The 25,074-nt window shown below is 37.4% G+C and overlaps 1 protein-coding gene across 2 annotated transcripts in view; it reads right to left on the reverse strand.

Moving 5' to 3' along the window:
• PPME1 (protein phosphatase methylesterase 1) overlaps window positions 1–25,074 on the reverse strand; it is an 88,350-nt gene that overhangs the window by 38,843 nt on the left and 24,433 nt on the right. For both annotated transcript variants that reach the window (XR_004033706.1, XM_030829767.1), the window contains exons 2-3: window positions 16,112–16,205; window positions 15,492–15,584 (exon numbers count right to left, since the gene is read on the reverse strand). Coding sequence is in view for 1 of the 2 variants with exons in the window: in XM_030829767.1 (XP_030685627.1) it covers window positions 15,492–15,584; window positions 16,112–16,205 (187 nt within the window). In the remaining variant the exon portion in view is untranslated. The remainder of the gene's footprint in view (window positions 1–15,491; window positions 15,585–16,111; window positions 16,206–25,074) is intronic.

The raw sequence follows: 25,074 nt of genomic DNA on the forward strand, positions 1-25,074 counted from the left end.
TTAGCTATTTTAAAATACACAGTAAACTATTGTTGACTGTAGTCACCCTGTTGTGCCATCAAATACAAGATCTTATTCATTCTATTTAAATATTTTTGTACTCATTAACCATCCCCAATTGTCCTCCACCTCCCACCTCCTTCTCCCTATCCACTACTCTTCCCAGCCTCTGGTAACCATCCTTCTACTCTCCATCTCCATGAGTTCAATTGTTTTAATTTTTAGCTCCCATAAATAAGTGAGAACATGTGAATTTTTTCTGTGCCTGGCTTATTTCACTTACCATAATGACCTCCAGTTCCATCCATGTTGTTGCAAATGACAGAGATCTCATTCTTTTTTATGACCAAATAGTACTCCTTTGTGTATATGTACCACATTTTCTTTATCCATTCATCTACTGATGGACACTGGTTGCTTCCAAATCTTTGCTATTGTAAATAGTGCTGTAATAAACATGGGAGTGTAGTATCTCTTCGATGTACTGATTTCCTTTCCTTTGGCTATAAACATAGTAGTGGGATTGCTGCATTATATGGTAGTTCTATTTTTAGTTTTTTTTTTTTTTTTTTTTTTTTTTTTTTTTTTTTGAGGAATCAACAAACTGTTCTCCATAGTGGCTTTACTAATTTACATTCTCACCAACAGTGTATGAAGGTTCCCTTTCCTCCACATCCTCACCAGCATGTTATTGCCTGTCTTTTGCATAAAAGCCATTTTAACTGGGGTGAGATGATACCTCATTATAGTTTTCATATGCATTTCTCTGGTGATCAGTGATGTTAAGCACCTTTTCATATGCTTGTCTGCCATATGAATATATTCCTGTGAGAAATATCTATTCAGATCTTTTGCCCATTTTAAAATTAGATTATTAGATTTTTTTCCTAGAGTTATTGAGCTCCTTATATATTCTGGTTATTAATCCCTTGTCAGATGGATAGTCTGCAAATATTTTCTCCCATTCTGTGGGTTGTTTCTTCACTTTGTTTCCTTTGCTGTGCAGAAGCCTTTTAACTTGACATGATACCATTTGTCCATTTTTGCTTTGGTTACCTGTTCTTGTTGGGTATTACTCAAAAAAAAAAAAAAATCTTTCCTTGAGGGTTTTCTCATTGTTTTCTTTTAGTACTTTCATAGTTTGAGTCTTTAATTCATTTTTATTTGATTTTTGTATATGGCAAAAGATAGGGGTTTAGTTTCATTCTTCTGTATATGGATATCCAATTTTCCCAGCACCATTTATTGAAGAAACTGTCCTTGCCCCAACATGTGTTCTTAGCACCTCTGTTGAAAATGAGTTCACTGTAAATGTATGGATTTGTTTCTGGATTCTCTATTCTGGTCCACTGGTCTATGTGTCTGTTTTTATAGCAGTACCATGCTGTTTTGGTTGTTATAACTCTGTGGTATAATCTGAAGTCAGTTAATGTTATTCCTCCAGTTTTGTTCTTTTCTATCAGGATAGCTTTGGCTATTCTGGGTCTTCTGTGATTCTATATAAATTTCAGAATTGTTCCATTTTTTTGAAGAATATCATTGGTATTTTTGATAGGATTGTGTTGCATCTGTAGATTGTTTTGGGTGTTATGGACACTCTAACAATGTTGATTCTTCCAACCCATGAACATGGAATATCTTTCTCTTTTTTGTGTCCTCTTCAATTTCTTTCATCAGTGTTTTATACGTTTCATTGTATTTCACTTCTTTGGCTAATTCCTAGGTATTTTATTTGTAGCTACTGTAAATAGGGTTACTTTCTTGATTTTTCAGATTGCTTGCTGTTGGCATATAAAAATGCTACTAATTTTTGTACATCAATTTTGTATCCTGTAACTTTATTAAATTGATCAGTTCTAACAGTTTTTTGGTGGAGTCTTTAGGATTTTCTAAATATAAGTTCATATCATCTGCAAAATAGGATAATTTACTTTTTCCTTTCCAATTTGGATGCCCTTTCTTTCTTTCTCTTGTCTGACTGCTCTAGCTAAGACTTCCAATAATATGTTGAATAACAGTGATGAAAGTGAGTATCCTTGCCATTTTCCAGATCTTACAAGAAAGCTTTCAACTTTTCATTTATCATCCTTTTAGTATGATACAAGCTGGGGGTCTATTGTATATGGCTTTTATTTGTTGCATTCCTTCTATATTCAGTTTAAGTTTTTTTTTTAAATCATGAAGGGATGTTGAATTTTATCAAATGCTTTTCCAGCATCAATTGAAATGATCATATGGTTTTTGTCCCTCAGTCTGTTGATACGATGTATCACATTGATTGATTTGCATATGCTGAACCATCCTCACACCCCAGAAAAAATCCCACTTGATCATAACGAATAATCTTTTTCTTTTCTTTTCTTTTCTGTTTTTTGAGACAGAGTCTTGCTGTGTCACCCACGATAGAGGGCAGCGGCATGATCCTGGCTTACTGCAACCTCCATTTCTCAGGTTCAGGCAATCCTCCCACCTCTGCCTCAAGTAGCTGGAATTAGAAGTGCACAACACCATGTCTGGCTAATTTTTGTATTTTTAGAAGAGATGGGGTTTCACCATGTTGGCCAGGCTGATCTTGAACTCCTGACCTCAAGTGATCCACCCGCCTCAGCCTCTCAAAGTGCTGGGATTACCAACACGAGCCACTGTGCTCAGCCTGAATAATCTTTGTAATGTGTTGCTGAATTTGGTTTGCTAGTATTTTGCTGATGATATCTGCATCAATGTTCATCAGGGATATTGGCCTGTAGTTTTTTTGTTTTTGTCTGTCTGGTTTTAGTATTAGGGTAACTAGCCTCATAGAAGGAGTCTGGAAGTATTCCTTTCTCTATTTTACGGAATAGTTTGAGTAGGACTGGTGTTATTTCTTTTTTAAATGTTTGGTAAAATTCAGCAGTGAAGCCATCAGGTCCCATTTTTTCTTTACTGGGAGACTTTTATTACAGCTTGGATTTCATTACTTGTTATTGGTCTGTTCAGGTTTTGGATTTCTTCATGGTTCAACCTTCGTAGGTTGTATGTGTCTAGAAATTTATCCATTTCTTCTAGATTTTCCAACTTATTGGCATATAGTTGCTCATAGTATCCTCTAGTAATCCTTTGAATTTCTGCAGTATCAGGTGTAATGTCTCCTTTTTCATCTGATTTTATTTATTTGGGTCTTATTTTTTCTTAGTCTAGCTAAAGGTTTGCCAATTTTATGTTTTCAAAAACCAACTTTTTATTTTGTTGATCGTTTCTACTTTTTTGTTTTGATTTCATTTATTTCTGCTCTGATCTTTATTATTTCTTGTCTCCTACTAATTTTGGGCTGGTTTGCTCTTGCTTTTCTAATTCTTTAGGATCCATTGTTGGGTTGGTTATTTGAGGGTTTTCTACATTCTTGATGTAGGCTCTTATAGCTATAAACTTTCCTCTTAGTATGGCTTTCACTGTATCTCACAGGCTTTGGTATGTTGTGTTTCCATTATCATTTGTTGCAAGAAATTTTAAAATTTCCATCTTAATTTCATTGGCCCACTGGTAATTTAGGAGCCTACTGTTTATTTTCTATGTGTTTGTATAGTATCTAAAATTCCTCCTCTTATTGATTACTAGTTTTATTTCATTGTGATCAGAAAATATACTTGATGTAATTTCAATTTTTTGAATGTTATCCAAGACTTGTTTTGTGGCCTAACATGGTCCATCCTTGAGAATGATCCATGTGTTAAGGAGAAGAATGTGTATGCTGCAGCTGTTGGATGAAGTGCTCTGTAGGTAACTATTAAGTCCATTTGATATATAGTGCAGATTAGGTAAATTTTTTTTGTTGACTTTCTATCTCAATTATCTGTCCAATGCTGAAAGTGGGGTATTGAAGTCTCCAGCTCTTGTTGTATTGGGTGGGGCCCATCTCTCTCTCTTTAGCTCTAACAATATTTGCTTTACCTATTTGGGTGCTCCAGTGTTGGGTGCATATATATGTATAACTGTTATATCTTCTTGCTGAATTGACCCCCTTATCATTATATAATGACTTTTGCTCTTTTTATAGTTTTTGTCTTGAAATCTATTTTGTCTGATATACATATAGCTACTCCCGCTCTTTTTTAGTTTGCATCAACATGGAATATCTTTGTCCCTCACTTTATCTTCAGTCTATATGTGTCTTTACAGATAAAGAGTGTTTCTAGTAGGCAACAGATTAGGGGGTCTTGTTTTTGTATCCATTCAGCCACTCCACGTCTTTTGATTGGAGAGTTTAGTCCATTTACATTCAATGTTATTATTAATAAGGACTTATTCCTGCGACTTTGTTTTCTGGTTGTTTTGTGGTCTTCTCTTCTTTCCTGTCTTCCTTTAGTGCAGGAGATTTTCTCTGGTGGTATGTTTAAATATCTTGCTTTTTATTTTTTGTGTATCTGTTGTATGTTTTTGGTTTGAGTTTGCTTGCAAATAGTATAACCCATTATTGTAAAGTGGTGACAATTTAAAACTGATTTCATAAACTAACAAACGAGCATAGAGAAAACCAATAAAAACTCTACATTTTACCTTCAGCACTCCACTTTTTAATTTTTGTTGTCTCTGCTTCTTCTTTTTTCTTTTTTAAGACAGGGTCTCAAACTGTTGCCTAGGCTAGAGTGCAGTGGTGTGATCTCAGCTCACTACAACCACTGCCTCCCAGCTCAAGCAATCCTCCCACCTCAGCCTCCCAAGTAGCTGCGTCTACAGGCACACACCACTACACTTGGTCAATTTTTTGCATTTTTTGTAGAGATGGGGTCTCACCGTGTTGTCCAGGCTGGTCTCAAATTCCTGGGCTCAAGCAATCTGTCCACCTCAGCCTCCCAAAGTGCGGGATTACAGGTGTGAACCACCATGCCCGACCTATTTATAGCTATTGTTTCTATTTATATATTATTGTACTGTTTATGTCTTGAAAAGTTGTTGTAGTTAATATTTTTGATTGGTTCCTCTTTTAGTCTTTCTGCTCAAGATATGAGTAGTTTACACACAACAATTACAATGTCATTCTGTGTTTTTCTGTGTACTTATCAATGAGTTTTGTACATTCAGATGATTTCTTAGTGTTCATTAATGTCCTTTTCTTTCAGATAGGAAAACTACCTTTAGCATTTCTTGTAAGTCTGGTGTTGATGAAATCCTCAAGCTTTTGTGTGTCTGGGAAAGTCTTTATTCTTTTACATGTTTGAAGGATATTTTGACTGGATATACTATTTTAGCATAAAAGTTGTTTTTTTCCTTCAGCATTTTAAATATGTTATGCCACTCTCTCCTGGCCTGTAAGGTTTTCACTGAGAAGTCTGCTTCCAGATGTACTGGAGTTCCATTGTATATTATTTGTTTCTTTTCTCTTTCTGCTTTTAGAATTCTTTATCTTTGACCTTTGGGAGTTTGATTATTAAATGCCTTGAGGTAGTCTTATTTGGGTTAAATCTGGTTGGTGTTCTATAACCTTCTTGTATTTGAATCCTGATGTTTCTCTAGGTTTGGGAAGTTCTGTTATTAACTCTTTGAATAAATTTTCTATGCCAATCTCTCTACCTCCTCTTTAAAACCAGTAACTCTTAAATTTGCCCTTTTGAGGATATTTTCTATTGTAGGTGTGCTGCATTGTTTTTGTATTCTTTTTCTTTTGTCTCCTTTGTGTACATTCAAATAACCTGTCTTCAAGCTAATTCTTCTACCTCATCAACTATGTTAAGAGACTGATGCACTCTTTATTATGTCAACTGCATTTTTCAACTCCAGAATTTCTGTTCTTTTTAATTATTTCAATTGCTTTGTTAAATTTATCTGATAGATAAATTTTCTGAATTCCTTCTCTGTTATCTCGAATTTTGTTGTTTCCTCAAAACAGCTATTTTGAATTCTGTCTGAAAGGTCACATATCTCTGTCTCTCTGGGATAGGTCCCTGGTGCCTTATTTAGTTCATGTGGTGAAGTCATGTTTTCCTAGACAGTCTTGATGTTTGTGAAAGTTGATCAGTGATTGGGCATTGAAGAGTTAGGTATTTATTGTAGTCTTTGCAGTCTGGGCTTGTTTGTACCCATTCTTCCTGCGAAAGCTTTCCAGGTATTCAAAGAAACTTGGGTATTGTGATCTAAGTTTTTGGTCATTGCAGCCATAGCAGCATGAGGGGGCACCCCAAGCCCCTAGCTCTTGCAGACTCACAGAGGTACTATTTTGGTGGTGTTGGATAAGATCCGGAAGAATTCTCTGGATTACCAGGCAGAGATTCTTATACTCTTCCTTTATTTTCTCCCTAATAAATGGGGTCTCTCTCTGCGCTGAGCTTCCTGGAGCTGAGGGTGGAGTGACACAAGTACCCCTGTGGCCACCAGCACTAGGACTGTGCTGGGGCAGACCTGAAGCCATCACAACACTGGGACTCACCCAAGGCCTACGGTAACCACTGCCTGGCTACGTATGTTCACTCAAGGCCCTAGGGCTCCATAATCAGCAGGTGGCAAAGCCAGCCAGGCTTCTGTCCTTCCCTTCAGGGCAGTGGGTTGCCCCTGCTCCCAGGTGAGTCCAGAAATGCCATCCAGGAGCCAGGGCTTGGAATTGGAAACCTTGGGAATCTACCTGGTGCTCTCCTATACTGCAGCTGAGCTGGCATCCAAGTCACAAGACAAAGTCCTTCCTACTCTTCCCTACCCTTTCCACAGGCATAGTCTCTCCCCATGGCTACAACTACCCCAGGCCCATGGCAAGTACTGCCTGGCTACCATCAGTGTTTATTCATGGCCTAAGGGCTCTTCAGTCAGCTTATGGTGAATGCTGTCAGGCCTGGGACTGGCTCTTCAGGGCAGTGGTCTCCTCTCTGGCCCAGGGTAGGTCCAGAAATGCTGTCCAAGAGTGAAGGCCTGGAATTGGGAACCCCAAGAGTCCACCTGGTGCTCTACCCCACTGGTACCTAACTGCAACATGAAGTCTTCTTTACTCTTCCCTCTCCTTTTCTCAATCAGAAAGAGTCCTTCCTCATAGCCACCACAGCTGGGAATGTGTGGGGTCACACCTGAAGCCAGCACATCTCTGAGTCTTACCTCAGGACCACAGCAAATACTGTCTGAATACTGTTGCTGATTATTCAGGACCCAAGGGCTCTTTAATCAGCAGGTGATGAATCCTGCCAGGACTGGGTCTTTCCCTTCAGGGAAGCAGGCTCCCTTCTAGCTCAGTATGTGTCATGCTGTCTAGGAATTAGGGCCTGGAATGGGCCTTGGTACTCTGCCTGGTGCCTTATCCTACTATAGCTGAGCTGGTATCCAAGTTGCAAGACAAAGTCCTCTTTACTCTTTCCTCTCTTCTTTTGAAGCAGAAGGAAGGAGTCTCTCCCAGAGTTGCAAGCTGCTCCACCTGAGGTTGGGGTAGGGGTGGCGTAAGCACTCCCCCCGCTGCCCCTGGTGTCTCACAAGGTTATGTGCTGCTCAAGTCCACTGGCTCCAACACCACACAGCCAGGACTTGCCTAGGAATTGCAGTCCTTGTGGCCTAGTCTGCTTTTCAAGTTTATTTAGGACCCCAGAACCCTTTAGCTTGGGTGGCAAGGCTTTCCAGAACTCAAATTCAGAACACTGGAGTGGGTAATCCCCCTCTGGCTAAGGCTGGTCTAAATCCTCCCTCTGTGGAAACTGACTGAGTCCTGCCCAGTGTTGCTTTCCACTGTGACAAGGCAACACTGAGTTCCAGTGCAAAGTCACACAATCACTGTGCTCTCCCTTCCCCAAGCACACAGATTCTCTCTCCATTCCACGTAACCACTGCCAGGAGATGGGGAAGGGGTGGTGTCAGTAATTCAAGGCTGCCTTTTCTATTCTCTTCAGTGTCTCTTTAAGTGATATGAAGATAAATCTAGGTACTGTGATCATTCACCTGATTTTTGGTTCTTATGAAGGTGCTCTTTTGTGTGGACATTTGTTCAATTTGGTGTTCCTGTGGGGAGGATGGTAAGTGGAGGCTTCTATTTCACCATCTTGCTCTGCTGCCCCTCTCAAAAGTGTTATTCTTTTATTTTACTTTATATTTTGCTAATTAATAGTAAGGTAGTCCCATTTTTGTAAATTTATCCATTATCTATATTTCTTCTTCTGTCAACTAACACTTCTTATCTCTTGCCCATTTTTCTTCTGGATTGTCTTTTTTCTTATTCCTTTGTAGTTTTTTCTTCTTTTTAATATAATGAAAATATTAACCCTTTGCCTATAGTTTGTATTGCACATATATGAAATATTTTTTATCTAGCACATAGCTTGTGTTTTAACTTTAAGGTATTTTGTCTAGAAGTTTTTGTTTTGGTAAAGTCAAATTAATCTTTTATTTATGGCTTTTACTTCTCTTGGCTAAGTTTAAGAAGGCCTGCCTTAAGGTCATATCTGAATTTTCTTATGATTTGTTTTTCAAATTCATTTGTATTGTTTAATCCATTTGTATTGTTATTTTCATTGTGTATTAAATTCCTTTTTATACGTGGGCTTATTTCTTTATTCTTTCTGCCAATACTATACTATTAACTGATAGACTTTTAGATTATGTTTTGATATCTGAAAGACCAGATTGCTCTTTTTCTTGCTCTTTTTCAAAATTATCTTGGTTATTCCTAGGCATTTATTATTCTGTGTGAATTTCAGTTTGTTTAATTAACTCTCATGAAAAAATTCCACTGGGATCTTAGCCAGTTTAGCTAGATTCATACAGGAACATAACTTATTTCCCTATTCAGATTTTCTTTTAAATCCTTCTGTGACATTTTACTGTTTTCTTCATAAATGTCTTACATTTAAAAAATAAAGTCCATTCCCAAGTATTTTATATTTTGTTGCTTTTATGAATAGGATCATTTTTCCTATTACATTTCCAGATCTGCTAAGTGCTAATTTTAGAAAAAACAGATTTTTTAAACATCAACTTTGTAAACTACTGCTTAACTAGTAGTTTGTCAGCTGATTTTCTAGAGAGAGAATATCTTCACATAGTAACTGTTCTAGCTATTTTTTTCATATCTTTAAAACTTGTTTTTTTGTATGTTTGACTAGAAACTCCAGTATAACACTGAAAATTGCACCCTTACTGACTTAGTCCATTTATGCTGCTATAAAGAAATATCGGAGCCTGAGTAATTTATAAGGAAAAGAAGTTTATTTGGGTCACAGTTCTGCAAGCTGTATAAGAAGTATGGCACCAGCATCTGCTTCTGCTGCTGAGTGCATCAGGCTGCTTCCACTCATGGTGGAAGGCTAAGGGTAGCTGGCAAGTGCAAAGGTCATGTGATAAAAGTGGAAGCAGAAATTGGGGAGGGAGATGTCAGATCTTGTTAAATAACTCTTGGAAGTAGGAGAGTAAGAACTCACTAATTACCATTTAGAATGGCACCAAGCCATTCATGAAGGAACCACTCCCATGACCTAAACACTTCGCATTAGGCCTCACCTCCAACATTAGGGATCAAATTTCAACTGAGATTTAGAGTGGTCAAATATCCAAAACACAGCACTTGTCTTATCCCTGAGTTTAAAAGGAATGTGTCAATGTGTCTGTTTCACCACTAAGTATGACATTTATGCAATTTTCTAGTTTCTGTATGAATTTTATAATCTTTAGGAAGTTTTTCATCTATTCCTAGTTGCCAAGAGTTTTCAACATGAAGGGATATTATAGTTTATCAAGTCCTTTTTGGGGCATGAAGTGAGGTAAGAGGTGAATCATACTAGTAAGATTTTCTAATGCTGAGACATTCTTGCATGCCTTGAACAAAACCTACCTGGTCACAGTATATTATTATTTTACCACCTATCAATCTGCTGTTATTTTCCTTAGGATTAGGTGAATGAGCAAGTGAATGAATATTTATGTATGTATGTATAAATGAGATGGGGTCTTGCTCTGTCACCCAGGATGCAGTGCAGTAGCATGATCTTGGCTCACCACAACCTCAAACTCCTGGGCTCAAGCACTCCTCCCACCTTAGCTTCCCAAGTAGTTGAGACTATAGGTGTGTGCCACTATGCCCCACTTCTGTATCTATTTTATAAGAGAGACTGGCTTAGTTTTCCTGTATTGTCATTGCCTGGTTTTGGTATTAGACTAATAATACCTTCATAAATAAATCAAATAGCTTAAAACAGTATTATCCTAAGTAGTTTTTTACATGGTGGAAATGTAAATGAACTTCCTCCTTTTTGAGAGAAATTAATACTCCATAAGATGTCAAATATTTAGAATTGAGTAATATAAGAATAACTTTCTAACTAGTCTCCCTGCCTCCACTGTGGTTTCCTGCCCAATCAATCATCTATACTAGTATTTTGATTTTTCTAAAGCTCTTCAATAGATTCCTATTGCCTAAAACAGTGGTACTCAATTACAATCAGGTAAATGTGTATCAAGATACTTAACTCACCAGAACTTTACAGTGTGAATGTGTGTCAAGCAAAACATGCTTTCTACACTCCCTAATTTTGGCATGCCTAAAATATGCTTAATGTGGATGTGGGTGGGGTAAATGTTGTGTTTAAAAACAGCTCCCATGGCCAGACACAGTAGCTCATGCCTGTAAACCCAGCACTTTGAGAGGCTGAGGCAGGAGGATTGCCTGAGGCCAGGTGTTCAAGACCAACCTGGGCAATATAGTGGGATTCCCTCTCTATAAAAAATAAAAATAGCTAGTGTGGCAGTGCGCACCTGTGGTCCCAGCTACTCAGGAGGCTGAAGTGGGAAGATCACTTGAGCCCAGGAGGTCAAGGTTGCAGTGAGCCAGGATTGCGTCACTGTACTCCAGCCTGGGTGACAGAGTGAGACTCTGTATCAAAAACAAAAGCAAACACACAAAAATAGCTCCCTCTACTGTTACCCAGAAGTAAAAGGAAACTAAAGGTACAATTCCCTAGCTAGGTACAAGGCCCTTCTATAACTTTGCTCCAGTGATCTCTCTAGTCACCTCTTTCCCTGCTCCCCACCCTCATCATATATTATACAACTACAACCTCAACTCTATTCAAACTATAGCCAAGCTACTTGTAATTTCTAAAACATACTTCACTGTTATACTCTTCAATGCCTTTGTGCTTTTCTTGGCATGCCTTCCCTACTAATCCAACTTCTATTTAGTCTTAAAAACCATTTCAGATGTCCTCTCTTATGAAACCTTCTTTGTAGTCCCCTCATCTACCATAAGTTAATTATTTCTTCCTCTGCCTTACCTTTGTATCTTGCTGCAAAATCATCTAACAACTGAGTGCTTATGAGTCAAGCACTTTACCAAGAACCTTACATCTTTTGTTGAATTTTCACAACCACTCTATTAACTAGGAGGTATTATGCCCATCTATCTAAAATTCAGATAGATTACGCTGCTTTGACATTCAAAACCTAGTCTGAGATAAAAGTTTCTTAAAATATTTGCTGTATTTTTTGTATACATGTGCCATTTCCATTTTTCCTACCTTCCCTATTAGATTTAAACATCGTAAGAACAGGAAGATGGAATTTATGTTTAATTCTCCACTGTATCCACAGCACCTGTACAATGCCTGGTACACAGCAGGGGTTTAGTAAGTATTTGCTGATTGGCTGATCTTATTAAAGAGTAAAGTCTCTTTTTTTTTTTTTTTCTTGAGACAGAGTCTCACTCTGTCGCCAGCATGGAGTGCAGCAGCACGATCTTGGCTCACTGCAACCTCTGCCCCCCGTGATCAAGCGTTTCTCCTGCCTCAGCTTCCCTAGTAGCTGGGACTACTGGTGTGTGCCACCACGCCCAGCTAATTTTTGTATTTTTAGTAAAGACAGGGTTTCACCACGTTGGCCAGGATTGTCTCGATCTCCTGACCTCGTGATCTGCCCGCTTCGGCCTCCCAAAGTGCTGGGATTATAGGCATGAGCCACCATGACGGACCCTGAAGTTTCATTTTTTGAACCTTAGTGACTCAGCACAAAGCCTGGGATATAGAATATACTCAGTAAATATTTGCTGAAATCAACTGAATTAACTAGAAGAAGAAATAGGAATCAGCAGACACTCAGGTTCAATTCTTGGCTTCAATCAATACACACTTGTCTGGTCCCAGATTCTTCAGAGGTACCAAAGCTGAAAACCATTGGAGGCTGGCAAAAATCTAGCCTGCTGTGGCTGTGCTAATGAGCTCCCACTGTTCCTCTCATCTCTCTTCTGGCTCAGCCAAACTTCAGTTTCTGCTTCATTCTGGATTCTCCCACAGCAGCTAGGTGGTCTGTTATACCTAGTACTTGCTGATGGAAGAAGGCTACAGAAGCCATACATTATCACCCATTATATATGATAAACTTGACTACTGTAGCAGCAACTACAATCACTAACTTATTGAATATAAACAAGGAATAAAAGGTTCAAAAATTAATTTTCTAGATATTTAAAGACTATCCTTTAAAACAACATAACTTTCTTCTAATAGTTATATCCCTTTGATAGTTCCACAAAAGTGGTTACAGATAAAAGTTTCCCAAGTGCTTTATGGTTGTTTGCTTGTTTGTTTGTTTGTTTCTGTTATTAAGGCCAAGGTATAAATGGTTTCTCTTCATACATAATAGAACTTCTGGTGAATCTGGATTTGGGGGATTTTCCCTCCCAAACCACAAAACATTTAGATGGAAAAGGAGTTCTACTCAGGATCAAGGATTTTACAGAATTATGCACAAGAAGGAACTTGGAAGAATACATTCACCATTAAATCCTTTCAGTGAAATGATGCTTGCTTTTCCTCTGCAGAGGACCTGGGTTGCTTTGTAACAGTCCTAATCTTTAGAATTTCTGCCTATGTGTGTCAAAAATAGGTCTCTATAGTTTCTGCCCTGAATCTTTCCTCTTAGGTGGCATAAAAGCAGTCTTCAAAGAAATATGCACACTGGAGTCAGAACAAGTATGAGTTTTCATGCTGTCATTGGCTCTCTAACTTCTCTAAATTTCAGTCCTTATCTGTCTAATCTCATAGTATTACAGAAAAATTAAATGGGATAATCCACTTAAGCACTTAGCATAGTACCTGGTATACAGTAAATATTTAAAAGATGTGGCTGGATTTTTTCTTATTGAAGGGCAGGCTTGATGGCTCACACCTGTAATTCTCAGCACTTTGCAAGGCTGAGGGAGGAAGACTGCTTGAGGCCAGGAGTTTGACACCACCCTGGGGAACACAGTGAGACCCTGTCTCTACAAAAAAATTAAAAATTAGCCGGGAGCGGTGGTGCACACCTGTAGTCCTAGCTGCTTGGGAGGCTGAGGTGGGAGGATTGCTTGAGCCCAGGAGTTGAGGTTGTAGTGAGCTATGATTGTGCCACTGTACACTATCCTGGTGATAGACTGAGATCCTGTCTTAAAAATACATACATAAAATACAACTGAAAACAAATATTATGTCTCCCAAGTCTTTCTTTTCTTCAGGCAAACCCCTTTCAGTTCCTTCAATTGTTCCTTAAATGCTATTGTTTAAAGTATTCTAATCTTGATTGCTCTTCTCTGGACAAGTTTCAGTTTGCCAAACTTGTCAGATCCAGAAGTGAATATGACCTTTTTCCTTGAAAATAGTTTCCAGTAAAAGAAAAAAACAGTCTTTAAACTATCAAAGTAATAAACATTTAACTGAAAACCTAGAAAATAGAAAGATGGAAGAAAATTACTCATAAGCCTAGGAGTTCATGTCCAGCCTGGGCAACATAGCAAGATTCCGTCTCTTAAAAAATAAATACATACATAAAATTATTCGAGCGTACAATATGTGCTAGGCATAATAAGCCATGGAATTTGCCTCCAAAAATCTTTGCAATCTATTTGCGAAGTAAATGACTAAAGCTACGATTTGAAATGTGGCTAGCCCAAACTGAGATGTGCTGTAAGTATAAAATTTTTAAATTTACAGTATAAAAATAGACGTAAATATCTCAATAATAATTTTTATATTGATTAGGTAATCAATATAATTACTTCAACATGTTGAAGTGATAGTGTGGATACAATAGCTAAATATATATACATTAAAATTAACTTATTGTTTCTTTTTATCTATTTAAAGTGTCTACTAAGAAATTTAAAATGACATATGTGGTTTGCACTGTATTTCTATTGGACAGTACTGGTCCAGAGACATGACAGAGCCTGGTACTTATGGAAAAGTCACACAATTTATCCTAGAGTAAGAGAAAAAAGTAGCAAACAAGACAAGGGCCAAATCATTTAATAGTGGTTGAATATGTGCCTATGTTTAAAGAACTGTTTCAAGCCATTTGGGAAACAAAAAAGGATAAGACATCATCCCTATTTTCAAGGAATTCATGGTCTAAAAGAAGAGACAAGATGAGATTTAAACTTAACCCCAATAATCCCTGCTGCCAGGAACAAAGTGCTATGTTCAGGGACTTCCTCAACTCCACAGCCACCTGGTTCCAGGTACCTAGTGCTGCATTCCCACTTGCTCTCATTTTCTGTCCTTCAGGCTCTCTAGTGGTAAATAGAGGATGCATATCTGCTTGACACACACACAAGATGACAACTTCATTTTAAACACAGATGTTGCTAGTATCTTCCTTAGCAGTATCTCTCCTTGCACATGGGCTGTCCCACCCCAGAGTCAAGGGTATTACGAAGATCTATAATTGACAGCATTCACACAGACACATATCTTCTACTCTAGACCACAGTATCATTAGCCAAATATTATTTACTTCCTTGTAGCTAACAAGCACCGTTAAAATATAAAGAATCATTTCAAAAAGGAAGAAACATTTTCCAAGTTCTTATGAGATATCTCCACGTGCAAAGTATTACATAGGCTCTATATGGGAGACAAAGTGATAGACATTATCTAAAACACCTTAATAAAATGTCTGCTTCTCTACACAAAATGAAGAGTTAGGCTAGTCAAAGAAGTAAACAATAATTGCACTATGGAAGTTTACACAAATTGGGTTATTCTTGTCATATCCCATTAAAACAGAGTTGAGAGGCCAGGGAGAAAAAGCACTCAGGGCACATAACATTGCTGCAAGAATGTAAGTAATTCTCTGCAAGCCTGGCTGCTGAAACTGCCTGCTAAAATATGAAACCAGTTTTATCTAATAGCTACTGAAACAACCTGCTGTGTCTCTAAGACTAATTTTACTCACCGCAGTTACTTATCAATCAGAACTTGCCAGCCTCCAAAACCTTTTTTAACATTTTTAAATTTTTCTTTCACATTTTCCATCACTCCCTATTATCTTTTCTTTTTCTCCCCAAACCTTTACTAGTGCCAATTAACTTTCTCAAAGAACAATACATAACATTTCTCCTTTTTATAAAACCTCCAACCTTCTCTTTGTTCTTCAGACATACTGAAGAACATACCACCCAGTCTGTGTGTATGCCTGGAATAGCAATTCTTGCTTCCCAAATAGAATGTGTTAACTTCCAAGATTTGTCCCTATACTTTAATTAGTTCAAAAGTGCTAACATTAACTTGTACTATCAACAACCTACTTACCGTGAACACAGCCCAAGAAAGGGCAGAATGACCTCCTCCATGCAGAAGGAGCAGGACTGGACCCTCTGAACCACTCTTGTAGACTCGAAAAGTGTATGAATAGTTAAAGATAAAACATCTGTTTTTGCTCATTAAAGTTTTTCATTATTTAATCATAGTAATACCACTAGAAACTTACATGCAAAACTGCAGACTGCCAAATGTAAGAGATGTAAGCAGACATTTCTGAGACACCAACCCTCTGTTTGAAGCATGAAGCCCGTGTGACCATTTTATTCAACGAAAAAACAAAATATTCCCTTTGCCCTCATGAGGACATAACCCCTGGATTCTAGAAACGAAACTAGTTCAACTCACTTGACTCATGAAACCTTCCCCTGGACCCCTAAGACAGTATATCAGTTTCAAGAATTTAATTCTTAACCCCTTCTCCACGCATTAGAGAATTACAGCCAAGAAAGATATTGGCATGGACTTACAGGTAATATTCCATAAAGAATAAGTGAGGAATAAGGTGAAATAAGTAGCAGGAATAAAGAACATTTTAGAAACTACACAAGTCTTTTAACTTAGACAACATCATAAGCTCACTAAAAAATAGGCCATTTTGCAAAGGATATATCCTTGCCAGTTTCATTCTCTACTTCTACATCTTCCATGGACTCAAAATACTGACTCCAAGGAACAGGGGAAAAGTCCCGCTTTCTTCCAGGGCTGAGGAAAAAAAAGAGACATTTCAAGAAAAATTATGCATAAAGAAATAAAATCTTGGCCAATAAACGCTAATGGCAGTCGGTAATGAAAACAGCAAAGGTATTTTCTCTTAAAGATATAGTTTGTCACAAAGTATCATATTAAAAATGTATTTAATGTATTGCATTACCTAATAATGTAAATGTATTTAAATAAGTATTTTAAAATGTATTTAAATCCAAACATAGATTTAAGAGTAAAAATTTAAGGATTTTTCAAAATTCATTAGTATATTTTAATCACAAATAAATTCTGTGTTCATATACACACAAAACCTGCTAGTTTTTCACCTTGCTCTTGGCTGTAGGCTCATTTCCATCCTCCCAACTGACTTTAGTATCATTCCTACCTCAGTCAATAGTCAATAGTCTTGGTCACTATTACTCCTTTACACATTTAATTCTCCATACTCTTTCATGCTTCCTTGTCATTCACAAACAATCAATATACAACCTGTGCCAAATACTTCACAGACATGATTCCATTTAACCCCTCACAAAACTTTTTATGCCCATTTAACAGATGAAAAAACAGATTTAGATATAAAAGTAACTTGACAAGGCCACACGACTACTAAATGGTAGTGACAAAATTCAAATCCAGTTCTGCCACTCTCCAAAGCCTCTGCTCTTTACCCCAATGCTGTATCACTTCTTTTATCCTTTTATCTTCTCATGCTGTCATTTATGCTTCTGAAAAGTAATAAGGCTTAAGTACACATTATTACAGGTTTTCTTTTTGTAGTCTAAATATAGCTGACTCTGCCAATGCCAAAGAACCTTTACAAGTTAGCCAGGTACCAGTTAAAGAAAACTTACTTCCTATAAATAGAAATTATTCACAGGAGAACACCCTCCACTTCTAATTTCCTTCATTTAAAAAAACAAAATACAAAAAAGGCCTGTAGCCGGGTGCAGTGGCTCACGCCTGTAATCCCAGCACTTTGGGGGGCCGAGGCGGGCGGATCACGAGGTCAGGAGATTGAGACCATCCTGGCTAACACGGTGAAACCCCGTCTCTACTAAAAATACAAAAAATCAGCCAGGCGTGGTGGCGGGCACCTGTAATCCCAGCTACTTGGGAGGCTGAGGCAGGAGAATGGCATGAACCCGGGAGGCAGAGCTTGCAGTGAGCCAAGATAGCACCACTGTACTCCAGCCTGGGCTACAGAGTGAGACTCCATCTCAAAAAAAAAAAAAAAAGCCGGTAGTTCCTGCCACTTGGGAGAGACTGAGGTGGGAAGATAAATTGAGCCCAGGAGTTCTAATCCAGCCTGGGCAACAAGTGAGGTCTCATCTCTTAAAAAATAATAATGAAAATAAAAATAAACAAAAAAACAGGTTCCAGAGACTACCCAACTTATTTCTACCAAATGAGTAATTCCCATTTATTTAAGGAATCAATAATTCTCCATCTCCAAAGGTTGCTCCTACTCCCACAAAGATTTTCTAGCATACCCCTAACACCTTCTTTTAAATACATAATTGGGCCAGGCGTGGTGGCTCACGCCTGTAATCCCAGCACTTTGGGAGGCCGAGGTGGGCAGATCAGCTGAGGTCAGGAGTTCGAGACCAGCCTGGCCAACATGGCAAAACCCCATCTCTACTAAAAATACAAAAATTAGCCGGGCATGGTGGCACGCGCCTGTAGTCCCAGCTACTCGGGAAGGCTGAAGCAGGAGAATCGCTTGAACCTGGGAGGCGGAGAATGCAGTGAGCCAAAATCGCGCCACTGCACTCCGGCCTGGGTGACAGAGCGAGACTTCATCTACACACACACACACACACACACACACACACAAAACACATGATTGTTTATAAACTAGAAGACTTCAATTAATTTTGTAACTACTATTAGACATTACACAGGTGGCAAGAATCTTACATTATTTTTGTATTTTAGTCAGAACATAATATTGTGAATTTTAGGGATATAGTTTAGATTGATTTTAAAAAATAGCTTTAGAGTCTTATTTTATGCCTAGATACTTATAGTCATTATAGTTTGTGTAGGCCTTTTTAAATTATAATTTTTAGATTAATTACTAATTCCCCCCCCCATGGGGTCATAATGAAAGAATTTTAAAGTAGTGAAAGAACTTTCAAAAGCATAACAAGTTTAAGTTACCGATATGGTTTGGCTATGTCCTTACCCAAATCTCATCTTGAATTGTAGCTCCCATAATTCCACATGTTGTGGGAGGGACCTGGTGGGAGATAATTGAATCATGGGGGCAGTTTCCCCTATACTGTTCTCATGGTAGTGAATGAGTCTCACGAGATCTGATGGCTTTATAAGGGGAAACCCCTTTCACTTGGGTCTCAATTTTTTTTTTGTCTGCCACCATGTAAGACATGCCTATTTCTTTCCACCATGTTATGATGCCTCCCCAGCCACGTGGAACTGTGAGTCCATTAAACTTCTTTTTCTTTATAAATTACCCAGTCTTGGATATGTCTTTATCAGCAGCGTAAAACAGACTAATACAGTTACATTTTAAAAGGAAGAATTTATTGTTGGGTGTGGTGGTGCACCACTGTAGTCCCAGCTACTTGGGAGACTGAGACAGGATGATCACTTGAGCCCTGGAGTTCAAGGCTGTAGTGCACTATTATCACACTCGTGAATAGCCACTGTACTCTAACCTGGGCAAAACCATGAGACCCTGTCTCTCTCTCTCAAAAAAAAGGATTAATTCATTCAAAAAATATTTACTAAGAACCTATTATGTGTATAAGGCTGGAACTGACATAGGATAATGAGGGATGCTGGGACAATTATAAAACTAGAGAGACAATGCATCTGCTGTCAAGAAGTTAGTATTAAGTACATAAATATCTAACAAAATATACAAAGAGTTAAATACCCTAAGAAATACAGCTAAAGTGCAGTGAATGTTCAAAGGAGGAAAGAAAGATTACTTCCAGATTGGAGAAGAAAGACAGGCTTAAAAAAAAACACACAGACATGCTTAAGCTAGGCATTGAAGGACAGAAAGAATTTGCACTGATAGAAATAGGGATGGAGAGAGGGATAAGACATTTCAGGCAGATAAGGACTCAGCCTGCTGCCTGTCACAGGGAACACTGAAAACAAAAAACAACAAAATAGCTAACTGGAATGAGGTGGAATAGTACAGTATTTTGGAAAAGCTAAAAGAAGCTGACACAATTAGATAGTGGAGAAAGAATGTTAGCTTAATAAAATGGGGAATATATGTTCTTTTTCCGGTTATTTGTATGTGTGTGATTTTTTAGAGGGGCCCAACAGTCATAGATGATATCCTAGAAAATGAAGAGCCAGTCTATGGCCATAATACTCTGAATGCACCCGATCTCATCTGATCTCGGAAGCTAAGCAGGGTCAGGCCTGGTTAGTACTTGGATGGGAGAAAATGAAGAGCCAGGCTGGACGTGGTGACTGATGCCTGCAATCCCAGCACTTTGGAGGTCAAGCGGGGAGGATCGCTTGACCTCAGGAGACTGAGGCCAGCCTGGGCAACACAACAAGACCTCGTCTCTACTAAAAACAAAAAAAAACTAGGTAGGCATGGTGGCGGGCACCTGTGGTTCTAGCTACTCAGGAGGCTGAGGAAGGAGGATCATTTGAGACCAGGAGATCAAGGATGCAGTGAGTTGTGATCACACCACTGCATTCCAGCCTAGGTGACAGGGCGAAACCCTGTCTCCAAAAATCAAACAAACAAGAAAAGAAAATGAAGAGTCAATAAAATGTAGATAAAAGTATTTCAGAAAGATCAATCTGGTTACAGGCACAAGATGTACTTGATTCTGGGATAAAATATGTTGCAATAACCTGGCTAGAAAAGGATAGGATCAGTTAATAGGGTTGACAAAGAAAAAAGAGAAAAGAATGGGAGACTTAACTGGCAATGGAATTAAAAGCAAGAAAACAGAATGACCTTTCAAAGGCAACGAACAAATCTTGGGAATGTTCAAGATATGAAAGATGACTGACAGCAGAATCAAAGTCAATTTTAAAGTTTTGAATAGAGAAATGAATAATTAAGTCCTAAAATTTCTAAATAAAAATCTACTCTGGTAGGTAACTGTATAATTTTTTTAAAGTTAGAATACAATTTATTTCAAACCTAACAAAATAAATAAATAATTTCCTCCCCACTCCTATTGCCAAAGGAAGAAGTTTGGCAGAGAGGAGACAAAGTGGTGCTGTGAAAGACACAAAGAAAATATGGTGTCTGCCTGAGTCACATGAATCAAATGTGTTTATGGACCTTTTGTTATTATCACAGACCGTGTTCAGAATTTGATGAAAGCTATGGACCCTCAATCCAGAGGGTTCATGCATGCACATATATTTTGCTATAATTCCACTGGCTTCAAGAAACCTATGTATGAATCCCAAATTAAGAACATTTGGCCTATAATTTGACCTTAACAACCTATTTCCAGCAGAAAGAGAAAAAGAATGAGGAGATACTGCATCCTTATTAGTTCCTGAACCTGAATTCGTTTTCCATTTGCTACCAACTAAAGCTTTATTTTCACAATCCAGTTCTGCCTTTATTAAACTATGGGACTTTGGGCAGTCACTTCACTTCTGTAAGCCTGAGTTTCTTCATGCCAGGGGAGTATAGTACCAATTTTATAGGCATTATTATGAGGATCAAAGATGCCCTTTCATCTCTTGGTTACTCTCAAATTAGTCTGTTCTATTTATCATAAAACTAATCATTTTCTAAAATTATCTTATTCCCATATTTGTTATTATCCTCCAGTCACCCCAACTAATTCACCACTAATGTGAGATCCATTAGAGCAAGAAGGTTCTCCATTAGTTCACTGATGTATTCCCAGCCCAGAGCCTGATACACATCAATGACTAATATCTGTTGACAGTCTGAAGTGAATTAATGTGCATAAAGTACTTAGCTGGGTTTCTCAATAAATATTTATTACTATTATCAAATAGCTTTGAGGCTAATCCTTACTTAATCCTTATAAACGTTCTAGTAAAAGCAAGTGGGATACTACACCAATCAACACTGTGGTACAGGTATAAAAACAGACATAGAGATCACCTAAATAGAATCAAAAGTCCAGAAATAAACTAGTATCTATAGTCAATTTGTCAGAGGCATTTGAACCAGGGCGACTCCATTTTGACTGAGGGCTAGGAAAATGAGGCTGGGACTTGCCGGGCTGCATTCTCAGAAAGTTAGGCATTCCTACCCTCTAGGTGTTTATGGTTAAGGGAACAAATTAATAATGTTTACTAAACAGACCCACACTTGAGAGCTTCCAGCTATCCTGATATCTGGAGAACAAAGGCATTCCTAATTTTGCTTTAAAGTTTATAATATCCATTCTTGCAAAATATAGTAATTAAGAAATTAATCCTTTATCACAAACCCTTGTAGCAGAAGACATCTCCCCATATATACAAGCATTATACCTAGAGTGGATATGTTCCTCCTCTTACTTTCGGGAACGTCCTACTCTGTCTATGGAGTTGCTGTTCTTTCACCACTTTACTTTCTTAGTAAACTTGCTTTTACTTTGCACTGTGGACTCGCCCTGAATTCTTTATTGAGCGAGATCCAAGAACCTTCTCTTCGGGTCTGGATCGGGACCCCTTTCCTGTAACAAACTGATTTTCAAAAAAGGGACCAAGATAAATTCAATGAGGGAAATGATATTGGGACAACTGGATATCCACATGCAAAAGTACAAATCCAGACCCCTTCCTCACACCATATACATAATTAACTCAAAGTGTATCATAAACCTAAATATAAGAGCTAAAACTATAAAACTCTGAGAAGTAAAAAACGAGTAAAACTCTGTGATCTTGGGTTAGGCAACAATTTCTTAGATACAAAACCCAAAGCAGAAGTGATAAAAAAGATACAGGACTTGAACTTCATTAAAATAAAAACCTTTTCATTAAACTATATGCCATTTTCATACTATGGCTACATACAGAGAGAAGTAAGCATAGTTTCATGGATAAGAACATGGGCTCTGAAGTCAGATTCTTTTAGTCTAAATTTCATTTCCAATAATTACAAGCTATGTGACTGTTGGCAAATTAATCTGCCTCAATTTCTTCAACTGTAAGCTTTGCAAAGTGATTATTAGTAAGTACTTCCTGTTAGTCATTATAGAAACACTGTTTATAGTTGAGCCACATGGTATACCAATTGTACTTCCTGTACAACTTTTTGCTTTTTTCCAGAATTAATAATTGTCTTTTTAATTTTGTTTGCTTAGTTTTCTATTAAAGTGTCACTAATTGTTTCCCAAAACCTTTTGATAGGCAAAAGACATTAATACACTTTTCCCTAAAGAGGAAACACAAACAGCCCATAAACATATGAAAAGGTTTCCAATTTAAAATACATAAAATTTAAATTACAGTGAAGTATCATATTTCACATCCATCGTGTTGACAAAATATAGGAAGCCAGACATTAACAGGTATTAACAAGGAAACAGGAAAGGCTATTTGGAAAACAGTAAGGCATCACCTAATAAAATTAGACGGGTGTCCTTCAACCTGGTAATTTTACTTTACAGAGAACCTCCTGCACATAGGCATCAAAACACATATATAAGAATGTTTGTAGACACATGTCTATAAAAGCAAAGAATAACAAGCAAGCTAAATATACATCACCAATAGAATATACAAACTGTGATGTATCTGGGTAATAGAATATAGCATAGCAGTGAAAATAAATTTAAAAGTTACATGAATCTGAAAAATACTTAGAGAAAGAAATAAGCACAGAAGAATGAATCCTGTATAATTCCATTAATAATAATGTTCAAAAACAGGCAAAGCTAAATAATGTATTTTTAATGTATACATGCATAGGTGGTAAAACAATAAAGAAAAGCCAGGCACTGATTATCACCAGTGTGGGAAACAGAGATGCTCTCAAGGAGAGACAAACAGGTTTCTAAGGTGCTGATAATGTTTTATTTCTTAAACTAGGTGACGGATACATGAGAATTTATTATTTTTTGAACTGCACACATATACTTTACTTTTCTGTATGAGTATTTCACAATTTTAAACAAAGCCTTTGAATTCTGTAAAACTTCTCTTAATATTTGGTCATTCACATTAAATAATCTACCAGGTCTATTTTTCACTCAAATTTCCATTTCTGGCACCCTCCATTCATCTGCTCCAAATGGGACTGCCTGCTGTCTGATATGATGAACTGCTAACATTTTACTATAATCTCAGGAATTCTTCTTGCCTTTTACCTGTGTTGAATCCCTAATCCCATATCCCATATTTTTCTTGTAGTCTCTTATTTTGATGAAACACATCCTCCATCAGCTTCATGAGAAAGGGACATTAATTTTGAAACTTTGCATGTTAGAAAATAGTGTTCCCCATTTTCACACAATGACTGACAGTCTGCCTGAGTACAGACATCTTATATTAGGGACTGTTTCTGTCTATGGTAATTAATAGATCCAACGAGAAACATTGGCTAAAATTATATGTAAGTATGTGTGTGAAAAATATTATATAAATAGATGTTATATTTATACAATCACAGTGTATAATTATTAAATAATTATATATAACGATCTTATATATTATAATTATATAGTCATTCGTTCTTCTTAAACGCATAGATGAGCTGGCAAGAAAGTAAGGAACAGGGAAGACCCAGGCCAAAAGTTAAGTAAGGTGGGAACCCAGAGAGGCACTTAGACCATTAAATCTGGCTTTTATCTTGATGGCATTTGCCAACTGTCTGAACTTGAAGTTTTGTGGTTTCCTGGGGCACACAGAACAGGACACAAAGCCCAAGGTGGGAAGTCTTGCTGCGGAGCCCAGTAGGAAACCTTTCTCCCATCAAGCTGGGATCCCAAAGGATCATAAGCTCAGTGAAAGGTCGAAACAGAATTAACTTTCTGCTCCTTACCACAATCTCGGGATTAAATTTTAAAAATTAAACATTAAAAAAAAAGGCCTGTCTTAAAACTTAGCATTGAGAAGGGAGAAGCAAGAAAAAACAAACACAGCTCTCAAACTGATATGGAGCTAAATACATATCATTTACATATCCCAAGAAGTTTCAAGATGAGAATGTAAAGTGGATCCAACTGGTAGTGCCCTCAGGACCCCCAAGAAAAACAAAGGCAAATCCTCTTTGAAGAATCAATCTTCATTCTAGGACTAAGAACTTTAACAAAGTTCCAAGGTAAATGACCATCTCACAATCAAAAAGCATAAAATATGTGAGGAAACAGACCTGTAAAGAGTTCACATAAAGAAATTATCAAATACAATATAAAATAACTGCTTAATACATTTAAATGAAGAGAAACTTGAAACAAGCTTCTAGAATGAAAAGAATTAAAATTAAAAAACAAATAGTCAAGTTTGACATATTAGACACAGCTAAGGAGAAGGGTAAACTAGTAGTGAATTTGTTCAGATACATCTAGATAAATTTAGAATCCAAAATACAAATAGAAGATGGAAAATACACAAGTTAAGAAATACGAAGGGAAGAGTAAATAAGTCTTAAATATGTCAAACTGAAGTTCTGAAAGGAAATAAGAGAGTGAAATAAAAGTAGGATTTGAAGAGGCCGTATAGGTTGAGTACCCCTTGTCCAAAATGCTTGGGACCAGAAGTGTTTCAAATTTCAGTTTATTGTTTCCTTTTTTTAAAATTTTGGAGTATCTGCATATACACAATGAGATATCCCGGGGATGGGACCCAAGTCTAAACACACAATTCATTTATGTTTCATATAGACCTTATACACATGGCCTGGAGGTAATTTTAAACAATGTTTTTAATAATTTTGTGC

The sequence above is a fragment of the Nomascus leucogenys genome, chromosome 15 (assembly GCF_006542625.1).
Source record: "Nomascus leucogenys isolate Asia chromosome 15, Asia_NLE_v1, whole genome shotgun sequence".
NCBI classification, from domain to species: Eukaryota; Metazoa; Chordata; class Mammalia; order Primates; family Hylobatidae; genus Nomascus; species Nomascus leucogenys.